Genomic DNA, 23,153 nt, shown 5'->3' with positions numbered 1-23,153 from the left:
ACACACACAAACACACACACACAGGAGGTCTGTGTAATCCATGTTTGTGCACACGCTGACAGCAATTTCCGAGATGATTCCTGACATAGGCTAATGCAGCTTAACCAAGCATGTCATTCTCTTTCTTGTGTGTGCTAATGTTTTTGTGTGCATATATATGCGTGTGTGTGTGTGTGTGTAAGCTGCGCTGTTAACCGTGACTACGTCTTTGTGTCTGTCCATCTGATGCTGTAAGCAAGAAGCCAGCTCACTCGTGACAATGTTAGCCAACGTGACGTCAGGATGTGTGTGTGTTTGTGTGTGTGTGTGTGTGTGTGTGTGTGTGTGTGTGTTTTTGTGTCTGTGTGTTTGTGTGTGTGTGGAGCCTCTGGCTGAGTGATACCTGCTGTAACCTCTCACTCACCTAAAGGTTAGAGTGGCCTGCCCCCCCCCCCATCCTCATACCCACCCCTTCCCAAAAAGAAAAAGATATTTGGCCTTCTATGTTAGTGCTAGTTCAATTTTGTATATGTAGTGGTCAAGGTAATTGTGCAATAAACAGGTTTAGGTGGATGTAAGGTGGGGGGGGAAAAAACAGCCATAGCTTTTAGCCATATCTAATATATTAGTGTTTGTTCTTTGGAAATACTTTGGCAGATGAGCATCCATATTTGAAGGTGCTACACAATAAATTGGACTTTCAACATAGTTCAAGCGACAGTAACAAGAGTGGAAATTGACAGATTACAATGTCCACAATCGCTGGCACTAACACAATGTGAGCTGCCATATCTGCTTGGGGAAAGTCGTGTGGACGGGGCATGAAATTAAGCTCCCGGGCTCCACCAAGGTAACAGCTCACTTCCCTAATTTAGTGTTCCAGCAGACGGGCCGGCTGGAAAATGAGACGGGACATAAAACACTCATGCATGAATATATGAAAATATTTAGTTAAGATATCAGAGACATTCCGGTGTTTCTCTGTCAGTGGCTTTTGTTCCTGCCTCGGAGTCCAAGGGCTCATCTTAGCCTCAGTGAAGCCATCACTACTCTGCATCGCTGCCATAGCGACAACACTCAAAGCTGAGCCAACAGCATTACAGACAGGCAGACGGCTCTTTAGCTCACAGACAGAAATAACTAGCTAACAAAACAACACCAGCAGCAGCACCACGAACAACCCTTATTAAATTCAAAACGCAGCAACAGTTTGTCATATAACAGCACCTCTGGAAAAGAAAAGACACACACTGTCCTCCAGCAGTCCCCGCCTGCAGCGAGCACAGACAACACAATGTCTAATCTTCTAAATCTCACTGTGGAATCTGAAAATAGAGGGACAATGTATAAAAGGGGATTTAATCCCGCAACAGTTAATGCAATATTTTTGGTAAAACCTTTAAATCAAAGCCGAAGTCTCCACTTCAACCACAAATTGAAAGCTTTGATTAAAATCCACCCGGGTCAGAGAAGCCTAACTACGACAACTGTGTCCCTGATCGAATACTTATGAACCCGACCTCAGCAGTACAACACTGTGGCAACGTCACACCAGTACAATATCACACAGGCATTCACATCTGGGTCTGCTCTCACCGGCTCCCTGCAACATACGACAGTTTAATGAAGCACAAAACACATACTGCTGAAGCATCTGGTGCAGGCGGAGACAGAAAAGAGTTGGGCGCTGAACCACAGAGGAGGAAATAGAAGAAAAGAGAGAGAGAAAGACGGTTTGAAGTCAAAAGTACGATGGAATTCAAAGTAAGGGGAAAAGAAGAAAACAGGAAAGGAGAGTAGAGTTGTTTCCAGACATGCACTGACGTCCAAACATTTTTCTGAAATTTTACAGAGAGAAATGTCCAAGTCAGGTGCTGTGGACATTTTCTGGAACTTCTCCTGCCATCCGGCACATAAAATGTCAGACAGAGACCATGTACGACATCGAAAGGAGCATTTAAAGCTCCATTTAAAGGGTGTTAAAGTTTCTAACAATATACAAATGTGCAGAAAACGAATTTATATATATTCCTCTAGTACCAGACATGTAGAACTTGGAAAGAGAATGAAATGTGTGAGCTTTTAGTCAATCAGGGCCAACACCAAGCTACAGGGAAGTCAAGTGACTGGGTGGAAAACCTATACACAATGTCCAAGACAAAATAGAGAGATGTTTTGTTATAACCACAGAGAGCGAAGGAGAAGATTGACGCATATGAAGGGGTGCAGGTCAACAATCTGACCGCAGTGTCCCCACCAAGAGGAACGGAGAGGGACTGCTGTGGAGAGGAGGGGAAGCAGCTCAAGGCATCAAGGTAGAGGCAGGGACAGGGACGGAGAGAATAAAAACTAAACCCGACTCCAATAAAAAGGAGTAACAGATGAGAAAAAAAGTCAACCATAAAAATGGCAAAGAAGCAGCGAGGGAGTCAATAAAACAAAAGCAATCAAAGCAGAAAGAAAAATAAAGGGCCGTTTCAAACATTTTGCAATCGAGACCGAAACACACACTACCCCCGTCTTTTCTCGGGGGGTAGTTCTTTTGAACGGGGGGGGACGCGAGACATGACTTGTGTATGAATGGATATTACAGTAAAAATATTGTCGGGTAGAGGAACGGTTGTCAAACAGAAGCAGACACATTAAACAAAAGGGAATGATGGGTTTCATTTGAAATATGTAACTCTCCCTCCAACAGAAAAAAAAAAGAAAAACACTCACTCGCTGTTGTGACACCGAAACTTTCTAATTAATGGGTGTGACATTTCCACACATCCTGAGCCTCTTATTTACAAAACGACAGCAGTTTAGAGGAGTCAGACACCACCGGTAATGTGAGGAATATAAAACTGATTGCTCCTTTTTTTAGGAAATGAAATCTTTTGGGTGAATTATCATCCTAACGTGGAGAAACAGGGTTTCAATCCAACAGATACACTCCTTGATAATGAGAGTTGGGAAGGGAGGTGAGTGATGGAGAGACAGGGACGTCCAGCGAAGTCGACTTCTGTGTCACTGCAGCTTTTTTTCCCCAGACACTATATACGCGTTTCAATAAATATGCGTCTCTCCTGCTACCTCTATATGTGTTTGTGTATATGTGTGAGTGTGTGTTTTCACAGGCTTTCTGAGAAAATGGGGGAGTGTAGAGGGGCGAGGGAGGAAGAAGAAAAAAGAAAATCGATCTGCCTCCCCTCTCTGCAGTGCTGCAACCACTGGGTGTGTGCAAGTGTCTTGCTGTGTTTGCATGTGCCCCAACTACTGGGGCGCCACCAAGTGGTCAAAGCCATTCCCACGGTCATTTAGAGACGGGGAGAGAAAAGACTGATGCGCGAGGGGAAGAGGAGAGGGCGTGAATATGGAGCAGAGAGAGAGAGATGGATGAAAATAGGGAGATGTAAACAGCTTGTGTTGGACTTGAAACGAAGCAACTCTGTCAGGAAGACGGAGACGGCGGCGACATCGGCCGTCTCTGCTGTGGCTCTAATTACCTGGCTGCCCACAAGCTCTGCCACATGACGGCAATCAGTCACCTTTCCTCACACACACACACACACACACACACACACTGTGCAAAGCTGTGTACTGACAAACACACTGGTAAAGAAACACAGGTTTGTTTGTACCTCTCCCTCAATCCTTGGGGGCCGGATGCTGGACAGGTGGATGGTCTTGTATTCCCCGGAGTTGAGCTTGACCACCATGGCGTCAGCATTTACCACCTGCATCACCTACAGGGCAGAGGAACACAGGAGAGAAGGGGGTGGTTACGGTAAAAGCAGGAGGAAGGAGTTTTGGGAAATGTGATCGTCAAAATAAGAACATGTAAACCAGGTTGAAATTAATTTCAGGGTCCAAAAAAAACATAAATCTTTGGCAGGTATACATCCCCCCCCCCCTTTGGGTTGGAGGAGTGTTGGGAAAAAAAGGACTTGCATTGCATTTTGTTGAGTGAGTGAGCAGACGGACTGAAAGAAAGATGGGAAGTGAAGGGGCAGGTAAAGGACAAATGGAGAGGAAGAGATCTATTCAAAAAGGAGGAGGGAGAGTGACAGTGCAGATCGTGTGCCGTCGCGAGCACAGGACAGGGAGAGCGAGGTAAGAAAGAGTGATCCTTGAGTGACTGAGTAAGTAAGCGAGCCGAGTCGTCCCAGCGGGGCCGGCTAGGTTTTGGAGGACAGAGGGAGGACGTATCGCTATCTGGGGGATTGGCACGACTTGGGAGGGAGGGAGAGGAGAGTGAAGGAAGGAGAAAGAGTGCAAAGAGAAAGCTCTAAAACACAAACATCCCATTAAAGACGGACTGATAGAGCGTTACACGGCCCTCTGTCCAACAGCTGGCTGCCAGCACTCTGTTCTGGCGACCTTTACAAGTGTAAGCAAAGACACACACATTTATGATTGGCATTCAAATGTTATTTCTCCGTGCGTCAAAAAGGTTAGCAGCCAACACAGGTACAGCTCAGGAGGATGCAGCTGGATGTTGAAATGCTGCAGATGGTGACTTAAGGCCAGCGCATGCTTCTGCGTTTTCACGGGCCTTACGTGCTTACGTGCGTGGCCCAATTTCTCTAACTAGACGGCCAAACTCCGCAAGCCTCACATAGCCGGCAAGGCTGTGATTGGTCTGCCAACTACATCCTTTCTGGAGTCGCATTTCCGGTTGCATGCCCGGAACCGGCAGAAACCGTAGAAGATTTAGAAGAACGAATATGGACCAAATATAAGAGTGTTTGGCAGAAGAGATCCAAAACTATGACCACTTGTATAACCCGTCACTGACTGGCGGATTTGTCCGCCAGAAAAAGGCTCTGAGGAGCCGCCGTGGCGATGTAAATAAACGGCTCTTCTTCGTGAGTGGCACGAAGAAGAGCCGACTGCGACAAAAAACATTACTCCGCCTAGTGTTCTGGCGGGGAATTGCTTTGCAACACGATCAACGCTTGGAAAACCATGAACGACAACGAGTCCTGCGTCACAACTGCGTGAAAAGCCGCAGACGCCGTTGCAGAAGCATGTGCCGGCCTTTAGGAAAGAGACACAATTGCTTTAAACTACGTGTGCATGTTCGTATGATGAACACTTTGTATATGGTCACGTATGAAAGTCAAATTAAATAATATACCTTTTGCTGTTGGGTTGTTTTTCTGTTTCTCTCACTCTCAGGAAAAGCTTCCCTGGTCTCAAAACCAATGACTTACTGGATTGTCTCCCAACTAGTTAATACACTATTTTGTAATCAGCCTGTACATCACTCTTTTATTTAATTACTATGATTATTGTTTTTTGGTTTATAAAAAGGATAATATAGTAAATGCATATTGCCGTTTAAACAGCATCAAAAATGCATTTTTCAATATAAAGAGTATATTCTGTTATTCAGTTAAAGGATTGATGAGTTGAGTTGTGTTTAGTGATCTGAGATAATGTCACAAAAGAAAACAAACGATAAATAGCAGTGAGTCGGCCCAGGCTCAGCTCAGCATGTGCATCAGTATGTGGCTGTGCCCTCCCTAGTAAAAAAGACAGATTGGGGGTATAATGTGGCCGAGATGAAGGAGGCATCCAATCCCAGAGCCTTTAAGTAGGCTGCATGCAAGAGACTGGGAAATCAATCGCCCTACACATGTTGCCACCCACACGCGTATTAAATGGCCTTATCATCACTCGGGCTGCAGTTGCTATGTAGGCTGTGCTCAAGCTTGAGTCCTAAAAGTGAGAGCTGCAGGTCTGAGCCGTGTTTCAGGGCCTGTGTGGGAGGTGTTTTTAATTTTTTTTGTGGCCGACTGTGTGGTGGAAAAACAAAAAACCACAAACAAATATCCTTTGGTTTTTTCTATTAAGTTCGAACCCATGTGATAGTGGGTGTTTGTGTGCGACAGACACAAATCCAGGTGTATTATGCTCTTTGGGAGATTCATTACTCTGTGAAAACAAATCAGACCGCCATCGCACTGGCCACCAGAGAACAGAAATTAGACCGGCCCACATGCTAAATAGGCTGCCCACAACTTCAGCCAAAATACATCATATACTAATCACTGAGCTGAGTGGGAGGGATACAGAGACATAGGGAGCAGGAGGGGGGGAGGAGGGTGTAATGAGTAAGTGCGAGAGGGGGGGGGCATGCATGCACACCAGCCTACACAAATTCACACTGTAACAAGGTCGTTTTGTGGCCTGCCCGAATAAGTAAAGTGCAAGAGAGGGAATGTGGCAGGAGCAGAGGAAAATGGCTCAGCGTTTACTGGCTAATTATCAGCCGGAGGAGGCGAAGGCGCAGGAGGACAGGACCAACACACACAGTCACAGCAAGATGGAGCGAGCCAGAGAGGCGGCGTAATCTCTCGGCAAATATCACCGGAGCCGAGACAATGCACAAAAAAGGGAAGAGGTACAACAGATAAATAGAGCAAGAAGTCTGAGCAGAGTAGCTGCCACGAGGGCCGGGGCAGACGGAGGAGACGACCAGACGAGCGGCGTGACTCACTGGTCTGAGCTCACACTCCAGAGGTGGGGATCTACTGCCACCCTCTGCCCACGGCCCACATGACATCTGCAGTGGCCAAGATCAGTCACGGCACGAGGAGGATTCTTGGCGACCGTCGGGGAATGTTTGGGTTGTCAGCCGAATCCATTAAGTTGGTTCTAACCACGGGGCCAAGCACGGGCTTAGCCAGGACTTACTCATTACTCACGTCAGATCAGCTCCTTCAAAGAGCAACACCTATGGCAGCGTTTCAGCCTCCGTGCCGGTGGACATGTTTTCTTACCCAAATGACATGGTGTCACACAAACTAGTGGTGTGTTTGATGCTATGATAAACACCTCAAGCTGAAATGTAGCCACTGGAGGAGGGGAAAAAAAAGTGGATGATTAGGGAGTAATGCTGAAGAAGGACACCATCCTGGGACAGGTACCAACCATCTATCTACAGACCTTTTCAAACTGTCTGCCTTTCCACTTGACTCATTTTAACTAGGGCAAGGAAAACTAGTAAGAGAACATCTCAACCTCGTGCAGACAGAGGGACGGTCTGACCGACTTTGAGACTGGCAGTTTTGACGCCAACCACCAGTGAATTTTTGTACGTTTCACAAGAACATCTTCTTAACTGCAAAACAATCATCATTCTCAAGACACACCAAACGCTGATTTAGTATTTGAGCCATCATATTTGGATGGATTCTGTGCAGCAGCAACAAAAGCTAGCGATGAGAGGCTGGTGAAGAGGTTTACACCACGTCACCTTTTATCCATCACCTCGCAGGTTGATGGTTACCCAGGGGAGGGGAAGGGAGGAGGAGGAGAGAAGAAGAGGGGAGAGGAAGACCATTGGGACCTGGCCTACATCCGCATCTCCATTCCCCGCAGAGACGGGAGGAGAGAGGGGCGAGACAGTCAGAAAGAAAGATGCGTCAGCAGGATTGACTAGTGGGGATTGGGCCTGGTTCGGCTGTCCACTCTACCCGTCACTCAGATAACAAGAAGTGAAAAGCGGAGTGGACGAGGAGAGGGGAGGAGTGTATGATGATGGGACTGATGGATAGACGTGTCCCCCTGAGAGCCCGTGCAATCACTATTAGGTGGCGTCAAATGTCACAGGGACGAGCACGGGGGGGGGCAGGGAGGGTGGACAGGCCTGTCCGATATCTACTTAGCTCTAAAGCAACTCAACCATTTGCAGGGTCAGCAAGATCTCTTCCATCTCAGGTGCCGGTGACTTTTTAAAAAGGAAAAGTTTTTGGAGACCCGTGGAGCTGCTGTCACTTCTGAGGCCTTTGAAAAACTTCTCAAACTGCCGGAGAACCTGAGTCTCAGACCATCTCCGAATGTGGGCAGAGGGATCGGATCCCGGGACACATTGGGGCACGGTCCACTTGTGATTGGATCACTCTGGAAGGGGCCTCAGATCTCATTTATGTTCTTTTAAAAAAATGCTAATCTAAGGTGATGTAAGTGTGGCGTCCTCCTGAAACAAACCGATGAATGAAGCAGCAGCTGACAAATAGCGAGCCTCCTCAGGACAGAGAAGTCGTGAGGAGATCAAAAAAGCGCTTCAAAGTTGAACTGGGGGCATCAACACAGCAGCAAAAAAAAAAAAAAAAGGACATGCGCAGTCGCAGGGATCTTGATTAGGTGTTTTTTTTCTCTTCTGACTCTTACTTATCGTGTCTTTTCATCCTTCATCCCTTAAGTCTCCCAGCACAAACTCACACTTTCAGTTTCTTCTTTAACCCTCTACCTTTTATTCTGCAGCCTCTTTTTCATGCACCGCCAAATACTCCCCCTCACCCCCCTCCCCAGCCTTCTTTTATTGAAGGGGGGGGGTTCAGAGAGATCTGAGAGCAGCTCACACTGATAATATAAATGTTTTATCCTTTCTCTAGCCCCTTCCCTCTGACTCAGGAAAAAAATATACATACAGTTGCTTTTTTGGGGGGGGGGGCGCCTTCTTTATATGTGCGCGGTTTATCAAATTCATTCTGTAAGCAGATTGCCAGAGCAACACCTTTTATGTTACCCTGCGGCTAGCCATGAATTTTTCAGGGTCTTAAAAGTTCAGGGTCTGGAGGGAGCAAACGCAGACAAAAGACAAACTTTAGGGATATTAAACTTTACTCTTTTTTTAAACATTCCTAGAGAAATATAGACAAGATGAAGGGAAGGGTGGAGGGAAACCCAGTGGAGACCAGATTTAAAAACATAATGCCGATGTTTTAAGGCTGGAGTTGCTTTTACTACGTTAAAGCCGGCGGATCGGAACCCATAATGTGTCATCTCGCCGTGACAATAAGGTTAGACTGTATTACCGAGATGTATCGAGGAGTCCATCTCACTGGATTTGAGCTAATGCATGCTGACAACTTGGAGGAAGTGCACTCCCCTGTACTTGATATTAAGGACACTTCCTTTCCCCCTGAGGCTCTGGCCAATAACCTCCAAAGCTAATATCTCCAGTTCTCGGCTGTTAGGGGTCGTTCGGTGCCACCGCGACAGCATACGCCAGCGATTTGGCCCTAATTTGACTGGGGAGTGCTTCGAGGTTTCTGTTAAGCATTCCTCTTCGTACCTTTGGCGAAGGGATTTCTCTCTTCTTTTTTTATTCAGTCGTGGGGGTTGCAAATGTGAAAATAAGAGGTGTCGGGAGGATATAATTCATTTGAGGGCGCAAAGTGGCTCTACTTTTTTGCTGCAGTACTCGGGAGAAAATTGGAAATACTGCGGTAGACATCGAGTGGTGGAGGTAAACGACCAGATTCCCTTTGGCACTAATGGCGAGTCTTGGTCATACTGTATAATGTCTGCATGTCGTTGTTGTTAGTTTGATGCTTTACTCCAGCTTTTTGTTTGTATCGACTAATGGAAGCGAAGGCCATGTACTTACCTGATAGATCTGATCCCAAGTGGACGGTTTGTTTGTCCGTTTACACCGGGTATTAAAATGCGTTCTCCCCGCTCTGTATGCAAATAATTATGTGTCATTTGTGTGTGCGAAAAACCAAATTAGGGTTGTTTCACCTAGTCTGACTTGGCAGATGTGTCCGACGACCGTGTTTGCATGTGTGTCGGCACAAGCAGGAGAGAGACTGGGAGGGAGAATAAGAGCGAGCGAGCCAGGAGGGGCTGAATGAACGAGCGCAGCTGTGAGGGGAGATTTGACCAATTTAAAAAATCATTATGTGGTGATCAGGGATGATATTGTGATATGGCCACAAACAAATCAACCAATGCAAACTCAGTTCGGTGTCAAAATACGTTTGAACTGTAGCGATTCAGACCTGTACAGGCCAGCACCTTCTCTAATGAGACGCGCATAATAAAAACTACCTCACCTTGGCTACAAATTGTCTGTCCTTCAGGTCCAAGTTGGCTGTGGGCGCCACGTAGTCCTTCCAGATGCGGACCTTGCGCTCTTTAGCAGACCTGGCCAAGAACAAAACTCACATTAACATCATCAGCAGTCGTAGTCCCCACCATTAGCCATATATTAGGAACATTAAAGAGCTTAATCAGGTGTTGAAAACATTATTCGTGCGGCTGCAAAGATGCTACAGAAGAGAAAGTGTCACTTCAGCAGAATGGAGTGAGAATGTTCACTTCGAGTAGTGGTGGCATAAATCTCTCATTGCACATTGACTTTCTAATTTCCACAAGTACTTACAATATCTCAAGAATCTGCATGTTCTCTAAGTATTCATCAGATCTCGCCATTTCCAGTAGGTGAAATAATGTAAAATAGGTTTCTCAAATATTCTATAAAAAAGGGACCTAACAAATATAAAGATTTCAGTAGGCAGCTAATAGCTCTGCTGCAGCTACACACCGTTCAGCAGCTCGGAGTTTGTCAGCTCCCTGGGTGTAAACGGCCATGGACCAGTCCACGCAGCGGGCGAACCCTTCCTTCAGCAGGAGCTCTGTGATGTTCCCGTTCTGGAAGAAAAACGGTGACAGGGAGAGATATAAAAGATCAGTGGACAGGGGAAGAATTTAGACCGAACCGCCACAGCCCATCAACGATTCCTGCGTCCTACCGGGTGAAGGATGGTGCCCAGTATGATCTGGTTGGGGCAGCTCTCCAGGACGATCTGAACGTCTCTCTGCAGAAGCCGGGACTCGGTGAAGAATCTGGCCTCTGCTGCGAACGGCTCTGGTGTCTCCCCGCCCTCTGGTTCCCTTCTGAACGAGGGACACTGGAGACAGAAGAATTACACAGACATTAACACAATAATACTTGTGCTGTGCCTCAATCAATAGGTATTTTACAAGCATTGGTGAATACTTAATTGAGTCCTTAAACAGATGAGACGACTGCAAGACTAGCATGCAATTTGTCAACTCTTTGTTCTGAGGTTTTCATGCACACATTTTGCACTTTTGATATAATCTGTTCTTTCTTTGTACTACCGTTATCCTCTTTTAAGTGTCACCTCGCTTTACATCCTATCTGTATTCTCCTTTTGAGTTTGGCAAACCGCCAGACAGATAAACACAACAGGAAAGCTTTTTGAACGATGAGAAAAAGAACACCTTGAAATGGATGTAATATCTTCAAGTGTGGAGATGAAACGGATTAGTTATCGTGAATGATCCATCGGCAGAGCCGGACTTGGTGAAAGAGACGGATGGGGGGAATTTTGAGGGGGCGGACATGACACTGCGAGGACAAACAGGACTTAAAGAAGGGACGGTGCGCTCATTTATGTTAACTTCTTCTCGTTACTGAGGCCACTTGACTAAAATCCAGTTTCCGTGGTTACCTTAACTCCAGACAGCATGACGGTGACCAGGTAGTGGTCGGGGAGCAGCAAGGCACGAACAACACTGCCGTCACGCACATGCTCGATGATGGCTGCAGGGGAGGAAGGACAACAGAATTAAGAAGTGATGGAGGCAGGAGAAGAAGAGAAACAGAGAAACCAAGCTCTAATACAACACTTGTTTATATGTGCTATAGCGGAAAAAATGTCAGGCGGGGATTGAAAGATTAGGCATCCGGGGTGAAACATAACAACACTCACGGCAAATGTCAGACAGGCCAGACTAATCATACCCTGAATGGATTTCACTTGTTCCAATGGTCCTTGCACCTGGGAAGACTGTCAGAGCATGTGTTCTCTTTTCACATGACGCTCGTTGAATTCAAAAGAATAATACCTGTGATCGTCCAACTGAACAGTGACACTTGAGTGTTTTTTTTTTCTCTATAGGATCGTTTGCTGGTACTTCTCAAAGTGGAGAATGTTACGGCCTCCTTGGGAGACTGTGTGATCCAATTCAACCAAGACGTCTCTTCAGCAAACACTCAGATATTGGTATTCAGCTTGTCGCAGCAAGTCACCGGACTTTTAAAACCTCTTTGGCTGGACTGCTGCCTTCAATTCCGAAACAACCCTGATGGTCTCTCATGAATGGTAAGAACAAGAAATAAAGAAATGGAGAGGACAAAAACGAGGCCCTGCCATGTTCACTTTCCCATTCAATTAGAGGGTCGTGAAATGAGCCGAGCTCCTGTTAACGACTATCGTCTGGAAATGAATTGAGGGGCATATTACACCTCGGGTAGGTCAGAGATGAGAGACTGGGGGAATGAGCCAGCGAAGGGAGATACACCCTGAGTCATTACATGCCTGGAAGTTTATATAAACTTGAAGTGAATAAACTTCAGGGAAATAACAATAGGAAATAGGCTTATGGAATATTGTGCCTTCCTTTATATGGGTGTGTTTGTTTTCAATATATATTACTCCCTTACCGTTAATAGGTTTCTGGTGCAAGGAGTCGACGAAGTTGCGTGGATTCTCGATGGTGTATTTCATGTCGCGGATGGTGTGCGTGCCGCCGCCCTCGCTCCACTGGCCCTTCTTGGCAGACTTTGACTGGTCCTCCAAATCACACAGTCTGGCCTGGTCTGGACTGTTCACACAAATGAAGAGGGAAAGTTAAAGACACAATAAAAGAAACACCAAATTAAAACTCTACGGTACAATCGGTATGTTGCTCTCTACGTACTTAGTGAATAGAAGTTTTGCTTCTCTTTTTCAACCAACTTTTTTTTCAAGATGAACATTTTATTGCAGCCGAGCGAAACTGATACGGAAACTTAAACCACAGACGCTTTGGAAAACGAAAATGCAGTTAATGAACACAGCTGCACTGATGCTGCGCTAGTTCCAGTTGAAACGCTGCTCATAACGAGGTTACACTTCTGTAACAGAGTCTCAGAGTGTCATAAAAGCGCCTTTAACAACCCACTCCAACAATAACACAGTAAGCTCGGCCTGTTAACAGGTTGCAGTTAATTTCACACCAGTCACAAAAGGGGATGTGCCCTGAAGCTAACGAGCAGAGAAGGTTTTGATTGCGGGGTCGCACCCCCTGTTAGGTTTAACATGCTCTGTTTCACATGGTCTACAGAAGCCTTGTTCCAACACGCAAATACAAGAATTACAACGTCTTGTGGGCAAAGTGAAACAAAAACATCTGTCGTGTTGGATTCGTCACGGTACGTAGAGTTACAGCAGCGGTCTGAGCTCTTCTGTGTGGCTGAAGTGTCAGGGGATCTAAACTTAAACGTACTTAAGTGCTCCTTAAAAAGAGCTGCAAGACTCCAGCTTTGTTGAAGTAAGTGCCGGGTAAAGTGCTGCTCCTGAACAAACCACACTGTTGCTGGAGAGGCAAAGCAGATGATCAGATTATAACTGCTTAAAGAGATCCATCTCAGCGTTCTGAGGAGCGATGAGAACAGCGTTTGACGGCTCCTTCAAAAAGGAAATCACGCAGCTGGCTACAAACGCCACAATCGCGTCCACGCTGGCTCTCTAAACGGTGCCGCCTGATGCTTTCCGAGGGCCCTTGTACAACTTTAATTATTCAGAACTTCAAAGGGCCACCAAGCTTTTGTTTTTTAGCGAGAAGTTAATTCGACATGCTTGATGTGGGGGGGAGGCGATGTTGACGTGAGATGTGGAAGTAAATGAAATGAATATTTCTACAAAAAATATGTTTTAATGCTTTGGTGATGCAACAAAGTGGGGCTCAATTAAAATGCCACACACTGATAAACTAGCTGCTTTCAGAATGGGGGTGGGGGGGGCTGTATGTGAGAATGCAAATGTCCGAGTCAGTTGCTACATTAGTTTTACAGAACTTTTTCCTCCAGTAAAATGTCCAGAGAATGAGACCAGCCCAGAGCGAGCGACTGGGAGTGTTGGGGACACTTCTAACAAATATGAAAAATAAACGCAATGCCAAAGAAAGTGTAGGACAACAAAATACAACACCAGCGACGATGTGCTGAAAACACAAAAACGTGATTTCCACAGTAGAATATGTACATTGTGTCCTGCCTCCTGCATTTTCCTGTTGTCGTGAACACAATCTCTTGCTGCTTGAGGTCATGTCTGAAAACAGCAACACAAACTCACAACCTGCTCTACAGCCGATTTCCCTGCTGGGCTTTGGACACAAATCCAAAATGGCCTCGAGCTCACCTTCCTCTTTATGCTGATTCAACTAATAAACAGTTTCTTGCTTACTGAGCGACAATAGCCAAACTTTCTGTAAGAAGTCAATTGTGTTTAAGCTTCTTAGAATTTAAGTGCGAGACAATAACAGAGGGCTACAAAGAGCAGAGTGAGAGGCGGCAACAATGCAATCAAGGAGAGCAGACATTGTAAAGCCACGGAAATAAATGGAAAGAAACCCAGAAGCAGAGATTGATTTAGATACAGAAATAAATCCATGTGTGGAGGCAGATGATAGTGAACTTATCCATGTCTCAGAGCCGACTGGTTTCTTTCAATACGTCAGCAAATCCCTCCAACCGACATATTTGCTTCAAATCAAACAGATTTTGACGGGTAAGAAAGTGCAATAACTGAGCGAGACGAGGAGGAAGGAAACTTTACACTTCTCGTATATGCGAACACGCTGAAGGCTAAATCTTTCATCTGCATGCGGCTCCCGTGTGCAAAGTCAAGCACTTGAAATAGATACAAACTGTTGAACCGGTTTTACAACTCCCTGCTAACTTTGTACAGTATGGAAATGGTGCAGGAAGTCCTGTTCCCGTGTGGACTTGGACTGGAAGGTAGGCCTGTCGCGATATGCAATAAATCAATTAATTGCGCGATAAATTAAAATGAGCGATAATTTTTTGCCGGCTGCAATAAATTCAGGGATTAAAGTTTTCCGTCGCTATGACGGATTTCCGTCAACTCCGCTCGCATAAGGCTAAAAAGGAGATCGATGCAGATCCCATCCGGCAGTCGGCCGCGGCTGCCGGTGGACAGACTCTTGTCTCCGCGCTGCCCGCGCCCCGCGTGCGTCAGGGCTCCCGTGCAGGTGTGGGAGGATCTCCTCGCGAGCCCTCTCCCAAGCGCTGGCTGGCCCCCGCCGGGCGCATCTCCTCCGTGGTGCGCCGCGACGGCTCCAGGTCGGCTTGGAAAGGCTCGGGGCGGGAGGAACGGAGACCACGGCGAGAAAGGTTTCACAAAAGCGTTCGGGGGGACGAAGGCGGGCGGAAGCCTGCCAGCGACAGCCCCAGCCGCGGAGACACGGGGGTCTCCGAGCGGTCTGACACAGGGGTCTCCGCGGAGACACGGGGTCAGAGTCACGAGTCAGAGTGTGTCTGTTTTGTATTTATTTTTATTTATTTAAGTATTGTGTAAACTTTTGTTAACAGTTCATATATTATTCATAGTTTTAAGTTAAAAAGTTTTTGTATTTATTTATATTTATAATCTACTTTAAACAGTTCATATATTTGGCAATAAAAAAGGCTTTCTTAAATGTCTTCCAGATGTCCAGTTCCAGTGTTCTTTAAAAATAAAAGTTTATTGATCTTCGAAAGGGTGTACTTGCATTATTATGCCATTATCATTATATAAGTTGAAAATGGTGTCAAAACGGCAATATTATCGCTTATCGCAATAATTTCTGGGGCAATTAATCGCACAGAAAAATGTGTTATCGTGACAGGCCTACTGGAAGGGTTCCACTCCTGAGGGGCTTTCAGACACGAACTGCAGGCGCAATGTTGTTGACATTGTCTGGAGTTTGTCTTTCACGTATGAAGAATGCAGCAGGACATTGTTCAGGTCCGACGCATTCAGGACAGGAAAACATTTGGGTGAGGGGTGGCACCAGGGAGGAGCAGCAGGAGACAGGATCTGACGTGAAAATTCAGCTGCAGAAAACTCGGAGCACATCGACACTGGCATCGGCAGTTACACCTTTTCCTGCTGTATTCTCACTCACTGACGTTTTCTGGACATTTCAGTGGGGAACTCAAAGTACAAAATGCTGACAATGTGCCGAGCAACTGACTCAGGTGTTTACGTTCTCATATTCAGCCTCTCTGGAAATGTCCAGACTTCACTGAAAGCAGTTTAGTGAGCGGCAATGCCCAAACGAGAGCAGCTCATCCCTCGAGATGTTTACACCTCTATATCAGCACTTCTCTGGATTAAAATGGCTCAAACGGTGGAGTTAGAGAGCACAGTTCATGTCCATGTAAATACGTCTCCTTTGTTGAAACCCGGCTGTGTGTGATTTTTGTCAAATTCGTCAAAGGAAAAGTGGCATCCGACCATTTTCAAATCTAACCCCCATCAGTGAAGTTCTCTGATTGAAAAGCAGCCTGAGTAACAGAAAGCAGGTCAGAGACGAAGTCGAAAGATTGATGAATGTGTACGTCTCGAAAAAATGTAAAATTCTGTCTTTTCACTTCTTCTCGAGACAGAAGAAAATCACAATTCTTTCAAACTTTGCGTCGCCTAGAAACTGTGGGTTATTGCAGCTGAGTAGCAAGAGATTAAATGCTTTCAAAGTGTAACGTTGAAGTCAAGATTTGTGAGTCACTTCCTGTTTGTTCCTGTTTTTGCTCAGGGGAACCAGCCCAGAAACATCTGGGCCACAGCCTGCTCTGCTACACAGCTCAACAATGACCCCGGCTCTTAAATGCGTCGGTGAGCTGACCGCTTTCTCAGAGTCGCCGTCCGTTTCGGAGCACGTGTTAACCTGCACTGTCCGAAGCCATCATCGTTATCGTCGCCCACGTTATTACCACTACATTACAGTTGGTGGGATCAGCGTCGCCAGGCACGAGGGATAATGATATTGGGGGCTTGGAATCGTCGGGGGACAAACTGCTGCCTGAAGTCCTCACTGAGTAATGGGCCTCCCCCCTTTGGCTAAATGATGCCTACTTACTCTTAAAGCATCGTTTACATTAGCACTTGTTCTGGGCCAGTGCACAGGATGCTGGAAATGGGTCATTAGTGGCACAATATTCGCATCGTCTCTGTTCGCGTTGGAGGATACAAATGTAGCAGCACCAGTAAAATTGCATGTAATGTGTGTAATGTGCAAACGCTGCCACTGGGGGGGCTATGCAGCACTTATAGAGTCATATAGAGCGCTGGGTGTGTGAGTGCATTTAGGGGATTAGCTCTTAAGGGCAATGTGGCAGAGAAGTGCTTCAGAGGGACCTTGTTGTTGTAGCGGCAGCAGCAGGGTAATACTGCCACCATCTGGGACACATGGGCTTTATCTCAATTCTCTACAGTGCCCCAGCTGAAAACATGTATTATCTCCAGCCACAGCTTATTAAGTGTTGTGCTGCTGTAAGCCTTTGCAAGCAGGAGATTAAAATCAAGTTGCTGACAGTGGTTTCCTCCTAATTTCTGAGGAAACAAACCCAGCTTTGACCTCAAAAATGAATTCAAACCCCACGGACTAAGTCATGTCAACTGTGTTATTATAGCTTTAAAACAAACTGTATGCATACCTCAAAATCTGATTTCTGACAAAAAGATCTCCCAAGTCAGCACAATTTTGTTCTAATCTCTAAAAGGTCATAATACTGGTGTACTTCAGTCGGCATGTAAAGCAACAGATAGTAGCAGAGAGCATGAAGCTCAGACAAAAACAACTCACTTGTTCCCTCGGATTCCTTCCCTGCGGACTGTGGCGAGGCCCTCGTTCACCAAAGACTCAGCGAGGTTCTCGCCTGTTGTGTCTAAAATGAGAGGGCAGAGAAAATGAGTCATTATTTTTAAATTATCATTGCAATTTATATCATTTTAAAGTGTATTATAACCATATTAACAATACGGTTAGAATTAAACGGGAAGTACTTCAGGTCAGCTAATTTGACAGGAAGAAGCCAATCATGAAATCAATTTTTGCAAACATTCAGTATCTTGATAGTAATCTCAAAACCAAGAATTCTGCAAATGTTTACATATTATTTCCCTGTTGCAATGTCAGTAATACTAACATTAGCACTGACTAACACTAATAAAGGACAGACATCTGTATTTTTTCTCATCCATAATGTTTGTGGACATACTTCAGGGCCAGTTTTTTGAGTTTATAAGGTTCAATGGACTAGTGTGAGGAAACCTGACCCGAGAGTGTCTAGGTCGCACTGGGTGCAGACTAAACCTTTGAAATAAATGTCAGGTCATGTTAATCACTGGGTCAGGGGGAAAGCAACCAATTACTAAAGACCTTGGCTAAAGGGTCACGCAAACTCAGGGCAGCTTATTTACTGGGGTCGGGTTTCGGACCCATAAAACAGAGCAGTCAAGTTCAGGTCAGGCTCAGACAGAGAAATGCAACCCGAGGACTCACCTCTCCCCAGGTAGACCATGCCGTACTCTCTGCCTTGTGCGGTCTTGATTTCCACTGTGAAGCAAACTTCTTTGCCGATAAGCTTCTTCCGCAGGAACTCTCTGGCTTGAAAGGCCCACGGCTGCAACACAGACAGGAATATTAATGCGGACTCCCACATCATGATCCCATCAGGAGTTAATGGTGCAGTTTCACTCATCAGCAGCAGCAGAATTAAACAACTAAGCAGAGACATATTGCTGTTGTGACAAACGCAATCCTTCATTTTAGATGTGTATTGTGCGTGGTGAAAAAAAAAAGTTCCCATTAATGCGATAATTAGCAGCGTGATGATCATGTTGTGGAAAAGCTTCAGTGCTTTTTCACTGTGATATTATCTCTGTCAAAGCAAAGTATTCCTGTCAGCTGGTTTAAATGGAATTATCTCTTAAAAAGCCGTGACCATCTGTCAAAGCCTAATTGGAAAAAGTATTCAAAAACATAAACAGCAGACAGTCAAGTCGTGCAGATGTTAATCAATCTCCCAAAAAAAGGAGATAAGTCACATTTGGTTCCCTTGAATAAACTGAAGATAAGAAAATGTCAAATTACAAGAGCGATATCTCAAAGCCTCAAGTTGAACTGAGAGCCGACATGTTTATCTTAAGGCTTCAAAGTTAATCAAACAAACATGGTGTGAATACAAATTCATACTTAATTATGGTACAACTGCTCAATTTAAAAAGGATAGAAAAGTCAGGTGACAGTAAAATCTCCCAACAGTAAAAAACAAAACTAGGACGTACACATCAGCATTCAGCACCACATTGGAAGTATCAGAGTGTGTGCTGTGGGGGGGGGGGGGGGTCGCTACTTACCTAGTAGGACCTTGTTCTGCCTTTGCCAAACACACACACAAATATAAACAAACAAACAGAAAGGGACTCACCTCATCGGGAGTGTCCTTGGTGTCGGGCTGGCCCTGAGCGGCTCGGCGGGCCATGGGCCCCGCTCGGATATTACTGAGATTGATCTGCCGCTCTGGGGGGGGGCCGCCTCGAGGCTGGCCCCGCACGATGATAGCACAGCCCGACAAGACCTGGAGAGATGACAGGAAGAAAAACTTGTCAGCTGGAGGAGATACTAGCCTGAGTTTCAAATCAGCAAAATGTGGGTCACATCTTTAAAACACAAAAATGAATATGCAATACACCAGGAGCAGATACTGGACCACATCACCTCTCCTGTGTTAGAGGGGGAAGTCGGGGGTGGCTTTCAGTTTTTGTTTCCTCAGAGAACACACACACCCTGGGGCATTTAGTAAAGTGTTATATCTGCATTTACATTGTGACAAGAGTCAGTCTGATAAGCACGGAGGGTGGGTCCTGCTGGATTGATCTGAAACTGGTGTAACACAAACAAGGCCAGCAGGAAAACAAATAGGTAAATATAGAGAGAATAACTTTAAGCCCCTAACTCCTGCGTGGATGTTAGCTTCAAATTAGATGAGGCTTTGAGGTTGGAACAGGAAAACAGCTCGAAACTCTTACAGCTGTGGAGACGGAAAGCAACTTCTGCCAGACGTTGCCGTGGTGACAGTCTGTCATTCAAACGCAGAACAAGATCACGCCAACTGATAGCATGGCTAAATACAACACACAAAAAAAATAGATAACCCACTCTCAGGTTTGACAACCGTGGCATTTACATGAATCTGAGCAAACACCTTTTATCTGCGGACTCTCCAGAGTGTCTGCAGGGAGCATCACTGAGGGCTGTTGATCTAAGATGTGGACAAGATAAACTCCTCCATCATATCAGCACCGTTACCCACTGACTGACTGGGTTCCCACTAGTGGGAGCTCAGCAGGAAGGTTCCTGGATCTTTTAAATGCCAACTAGGCATGGAAAAAGAAAAAGAGGCACTACCCCACCTTTCTGTGTTTACAAAACGGCCACGTTCAACTTGGAATGTACCACAAGACTTTGCAAGACACCACGCGCACGTTTCTTGAGGCACAGACCAGACTGGATTAGATGTGGGTTCTACTACATTACAAGATTATTTACATTGTGTGGAAAATCATTTAAAATCCTGGAGAAAGCAAAGATTCAATCTGCACAATCATATTAAACTCTGACTTTAGTGGACTAAAGAAAAGCTTTTAATGATCTTCACAAACCCCCTCAGCTCCTTTGGTGATAAACCCACAAGAGAGTAACCTACTCACACACGCATCTTTCTCCAGGGAGGACACCGATGTCAACCTGTTTACAGCAGCTTGCACACTTCTAAAAACAGCCCATCTTCAAATGCCTGGAGACGAGTGTGGTTGGGTGCGTTGAGGAGGTTCTCTGGTGAAGTGCACGCCAACGAGGAGCACGAGAGACAGAATGTAACACGACTGAGGCCCGGGCCATGTGGCCAAGAGTTATATAAAGGATAACGAATTTGATATCGGTTGATATTGGTAATTATAAGAATAAATGTCACATTGTTAGTTAAGTTTCAAGACAGATTTTTCCTGCGGAGTGAAGGTTGTGAGTTTAAACTCTTCTTTAGGAGCTGAGACTTCAAATCTGAAGTAGATCTGATCTGAGCTGATTGATTGATTGGACTTTTGTGATATTGCTATTGATGAAATTTACTTTGGGGTAATGGTTGATATTGTTGTTGAAGCCTTGGTGTACAACCAGATATCTCTGCGCGTTTCAATGTGTTAAACTGGGATTTAAAAATTATGTTAAAGCCTTATTTAAACAAATCAGTTCATAGAAAAATCTGATTCTACAAACAGAACTTGCATTTAAATATTGATATTGTGGGGAAAAGGCTGTGCACTAGGAAAAGCCAGTTTCCCTGTGTCAACTATGATCAGTGAAGTTCCCTTACGGCGACATTAACAACTCCTCTCAGATATGACGAAATATGAGCGACCGACGCATTTACCATCACAAGTTACTGCTTGAGCTTCTCTTTATTTGATTTATATTTTTGATACCTCTAGTCTTGTATTTTTTGTTTCACTCTTGCACTGTTCTAAATACACGTACGTCTGTTGAACCATATTATTACAGGCAGTTAGTCTAATGCTTAACTTTGTATAGCTTCACTTATTTAATATTTAAATCTGTGTGTATATATATATATATATTTGGCTTCAATACTACGTTAATTGTGTCTTTCAGTCACCTCATACGTAAACGCTTTGTATTGTCAGTATCTCCATTAGCACAGTACTTCTTTAAAGTGACAGCTTGGGGCTGTCTCATGGCAGACAGTGGGGGGGGACCTTCCACAGTTAAACCAGGTAACCGTGCAAATGCATACAACATAGAACAGAGTGTGCTTGCTCTATCTGGGGGGGGTAAGGATGACCTTTCCCTGGGGCCTGATCGAGTTTGCCTGGAGGGAAGGTGAAGTAACAGGAGCAGAGGCTGCAGCCCAGCCAACACGAGTGGGAGATTATAGGGGGGGAAGAAAGCTGGGAGCTACGTGTCAGTTTCCTGTGGTCGCTCTGCACTGGGAGGAAACCCAGCCAGCGACTGGGAAGCTCTGACACACATTAACCAGCTCCACCATGACACACTGGACCCCCACGATTTCATAAATCACAACAACCAGCGTTTTAAATAAGTCACAACGGGGGGAAACTCTAGGGAGGGGGATAAAAATATACAGTGTTAGCTTTCAGGCTAGGTGGCTAAGCGCTGATTTGCAATAGGCTTCAAATCAATTCAGTGATTGACTGATTCCGTTTTGTGTGAACGTTGTAAAAATCCAATTAACTCCGCGACGCGTCAGACCAAAAAACTTTGTTCACACAAGTTGCAGGACAAGTGGCTGCTAACAGCTAGTTAGCATGCTAGCATGGGAACCTGCACATCTGTTGACGTTGCACTAGCCGAGTCCCTGCCTGACATGAGTGTCCGGCCAGTTTGAACAGTTTGTAAATGGGAATAAAGTGCCGCTGGGAACACTGGGCTCATCGGACCTGCTGTCAAACTGTCAGTTTAAGTTGCCACTGGCAGGATATCAGGATAGCTCATGTCAATCCAGCTCATTAGCATGGGGAGCTACGTCAGTAGCAGGCTAGCTAGCCCCGGGTTAGCCGACATGCTGCCGGGTGAGGAGACCGTTCACTGACAGTTCTACGACACCCGGTGTCAACACCTGCTTTCAGCACAAAAGTGGATTTAAATCGCCACGTTAGCTCCGAGGAAGTTACTTTAGCCTCCATTGCTCCCCCACCCCCACAAGCCCCCCTGGCTAACGAAGCTAACTGGCTGTGTGTCCCCCCCAGTGTCATGCTCCTGGTTTCCTACCATCTTCACGATCCCCCGCTGCAGATGGGCAGACGGGGAGGGGGCCGCCTGAGCTGGAGCCGAAACAGATGCCATGTCCGCCGGGTAGAGGAGTAACGCCGTCGAGGGGGTGACCAGGTGAGGGAGCAGGGACCCTGAAGTGAGAGACTGTTCTACGGGAAGCCGAGAGGGGAAAAAAGGGCTGAGCGCCGATCAACACACACGTTATACCGGAAACACGCTCTGCCATGCGTACACACAGCGGAGCGAGAGCTTCCGGGTCCAACGGGCAGAAATGAATGGGAGTGAACGGCGCCGCTTCACAAGCGCGTAGGAAAATTGAAATAAAGACTTCCGGGGCAGGAGCTGCGACACGTCAGCATAGCGTTAACACGTCTGACGCTGCCTTCACGACCCCTCGGACACCTGGGCTTCACACCACAGGAGATACTTAATGAGTGTGAGCTGCAGAACCTGCCTGGGAATTAACAGCTTTTTAAGATGTCTTAAGTTTCAGAGTAATTCAGTGACACATTGAGTTGTATTCGAACATTTTATTACAAGCTACCTTCACAAATCTGGAAATGATTGAATTATACAAAGATCCTTTGATTAAACATTTCACCTTGGTTTTCACTCGCTCTCAATTCAGGTGTGGAGTTGTTTGATGATGGCTCAGCATCAAAGGATTCATGGTCCATGTATGTTTGCGAACATGGTGTTTTAATGGCTTGTAATCAAACCTTGAC

At 45.7% G+C, this 23,153-nt stretch overlaps 1 protein-coding gene across 1 annotated transcript in view; it reads right to left on the bottom strand.

The window, feature by feature from the left end:
• snd1 (staphylococcal nuclease and tudor domain containing 1) overlaps window positions 1–22,635 on the bottom strand; it is a 173,236-nt gene extending 150,601 nt beyond the window's left edge. Inside the window, exons 1-10 of the mRNA XM_061085024.1 lie at window positions 22,426–22,635; window positions 19,049–19,198; window positions 18,121–18,241; window positions 17,422–17,503; window positions 12,236–12,396; window positions 11,241–11,332; window positions 10,515–10,673; window positions 10,307–10,413; window positions 9,816–9,906; window positions 3,606–3,710 (exon numbers count right to left, since the gene is read on the bottom strand). Of these exons, the coding sequence (XP_060941007.1) occupies window positions 3,606–3,710; window positions 9,816–9,906; window positions 10,307–10,413; window positions 10,515–10,673; window positions 11,241–11,332; window positions 12,236–12,396; window positions 17,422–17,503; window positions 18,121–18,241; window positions 19,049–19,198; window positions 22,426–22,500 (1,143 nt within the window). The 5' untranslated portion in view covers window positions 22,501–22,635. The remainder of the gene's footprint in view (window positions 1–3,605; window positions 3,711–9,815; window positions 9,907–10,306; window positions 10,414–10,514; window positions 10,674–11,240; window positions 11,333–12,235; window positions 12,397–17,421; window positions 17,504–18,120; window positions 18,242–19,048; window positions 19,199–22,425) is intronic.
• Between the last annotated feature and the right edge of the window lie 518 nt (window positions 22,636–23,153).

This window comes from Limanda limanda, chromosome 1 (genome assembly GCF_963576545.1).
Source record: "Limanda limanda chromosome 1, fLimLim1.1, whole genome shotgun sequence".
NCBI classification, from domain to species: Eukaryota; Metazoa; Chordata; class Actinopteri; order Pleuronectiformes; family Pleuronectidae; genus Limanda; species Limanda limanda.
The sequence above is the reverse complement of the archived record's forward strand: the minus strand, read 5'-3'. Positions and strand labels throughout refer to the sequence as shown.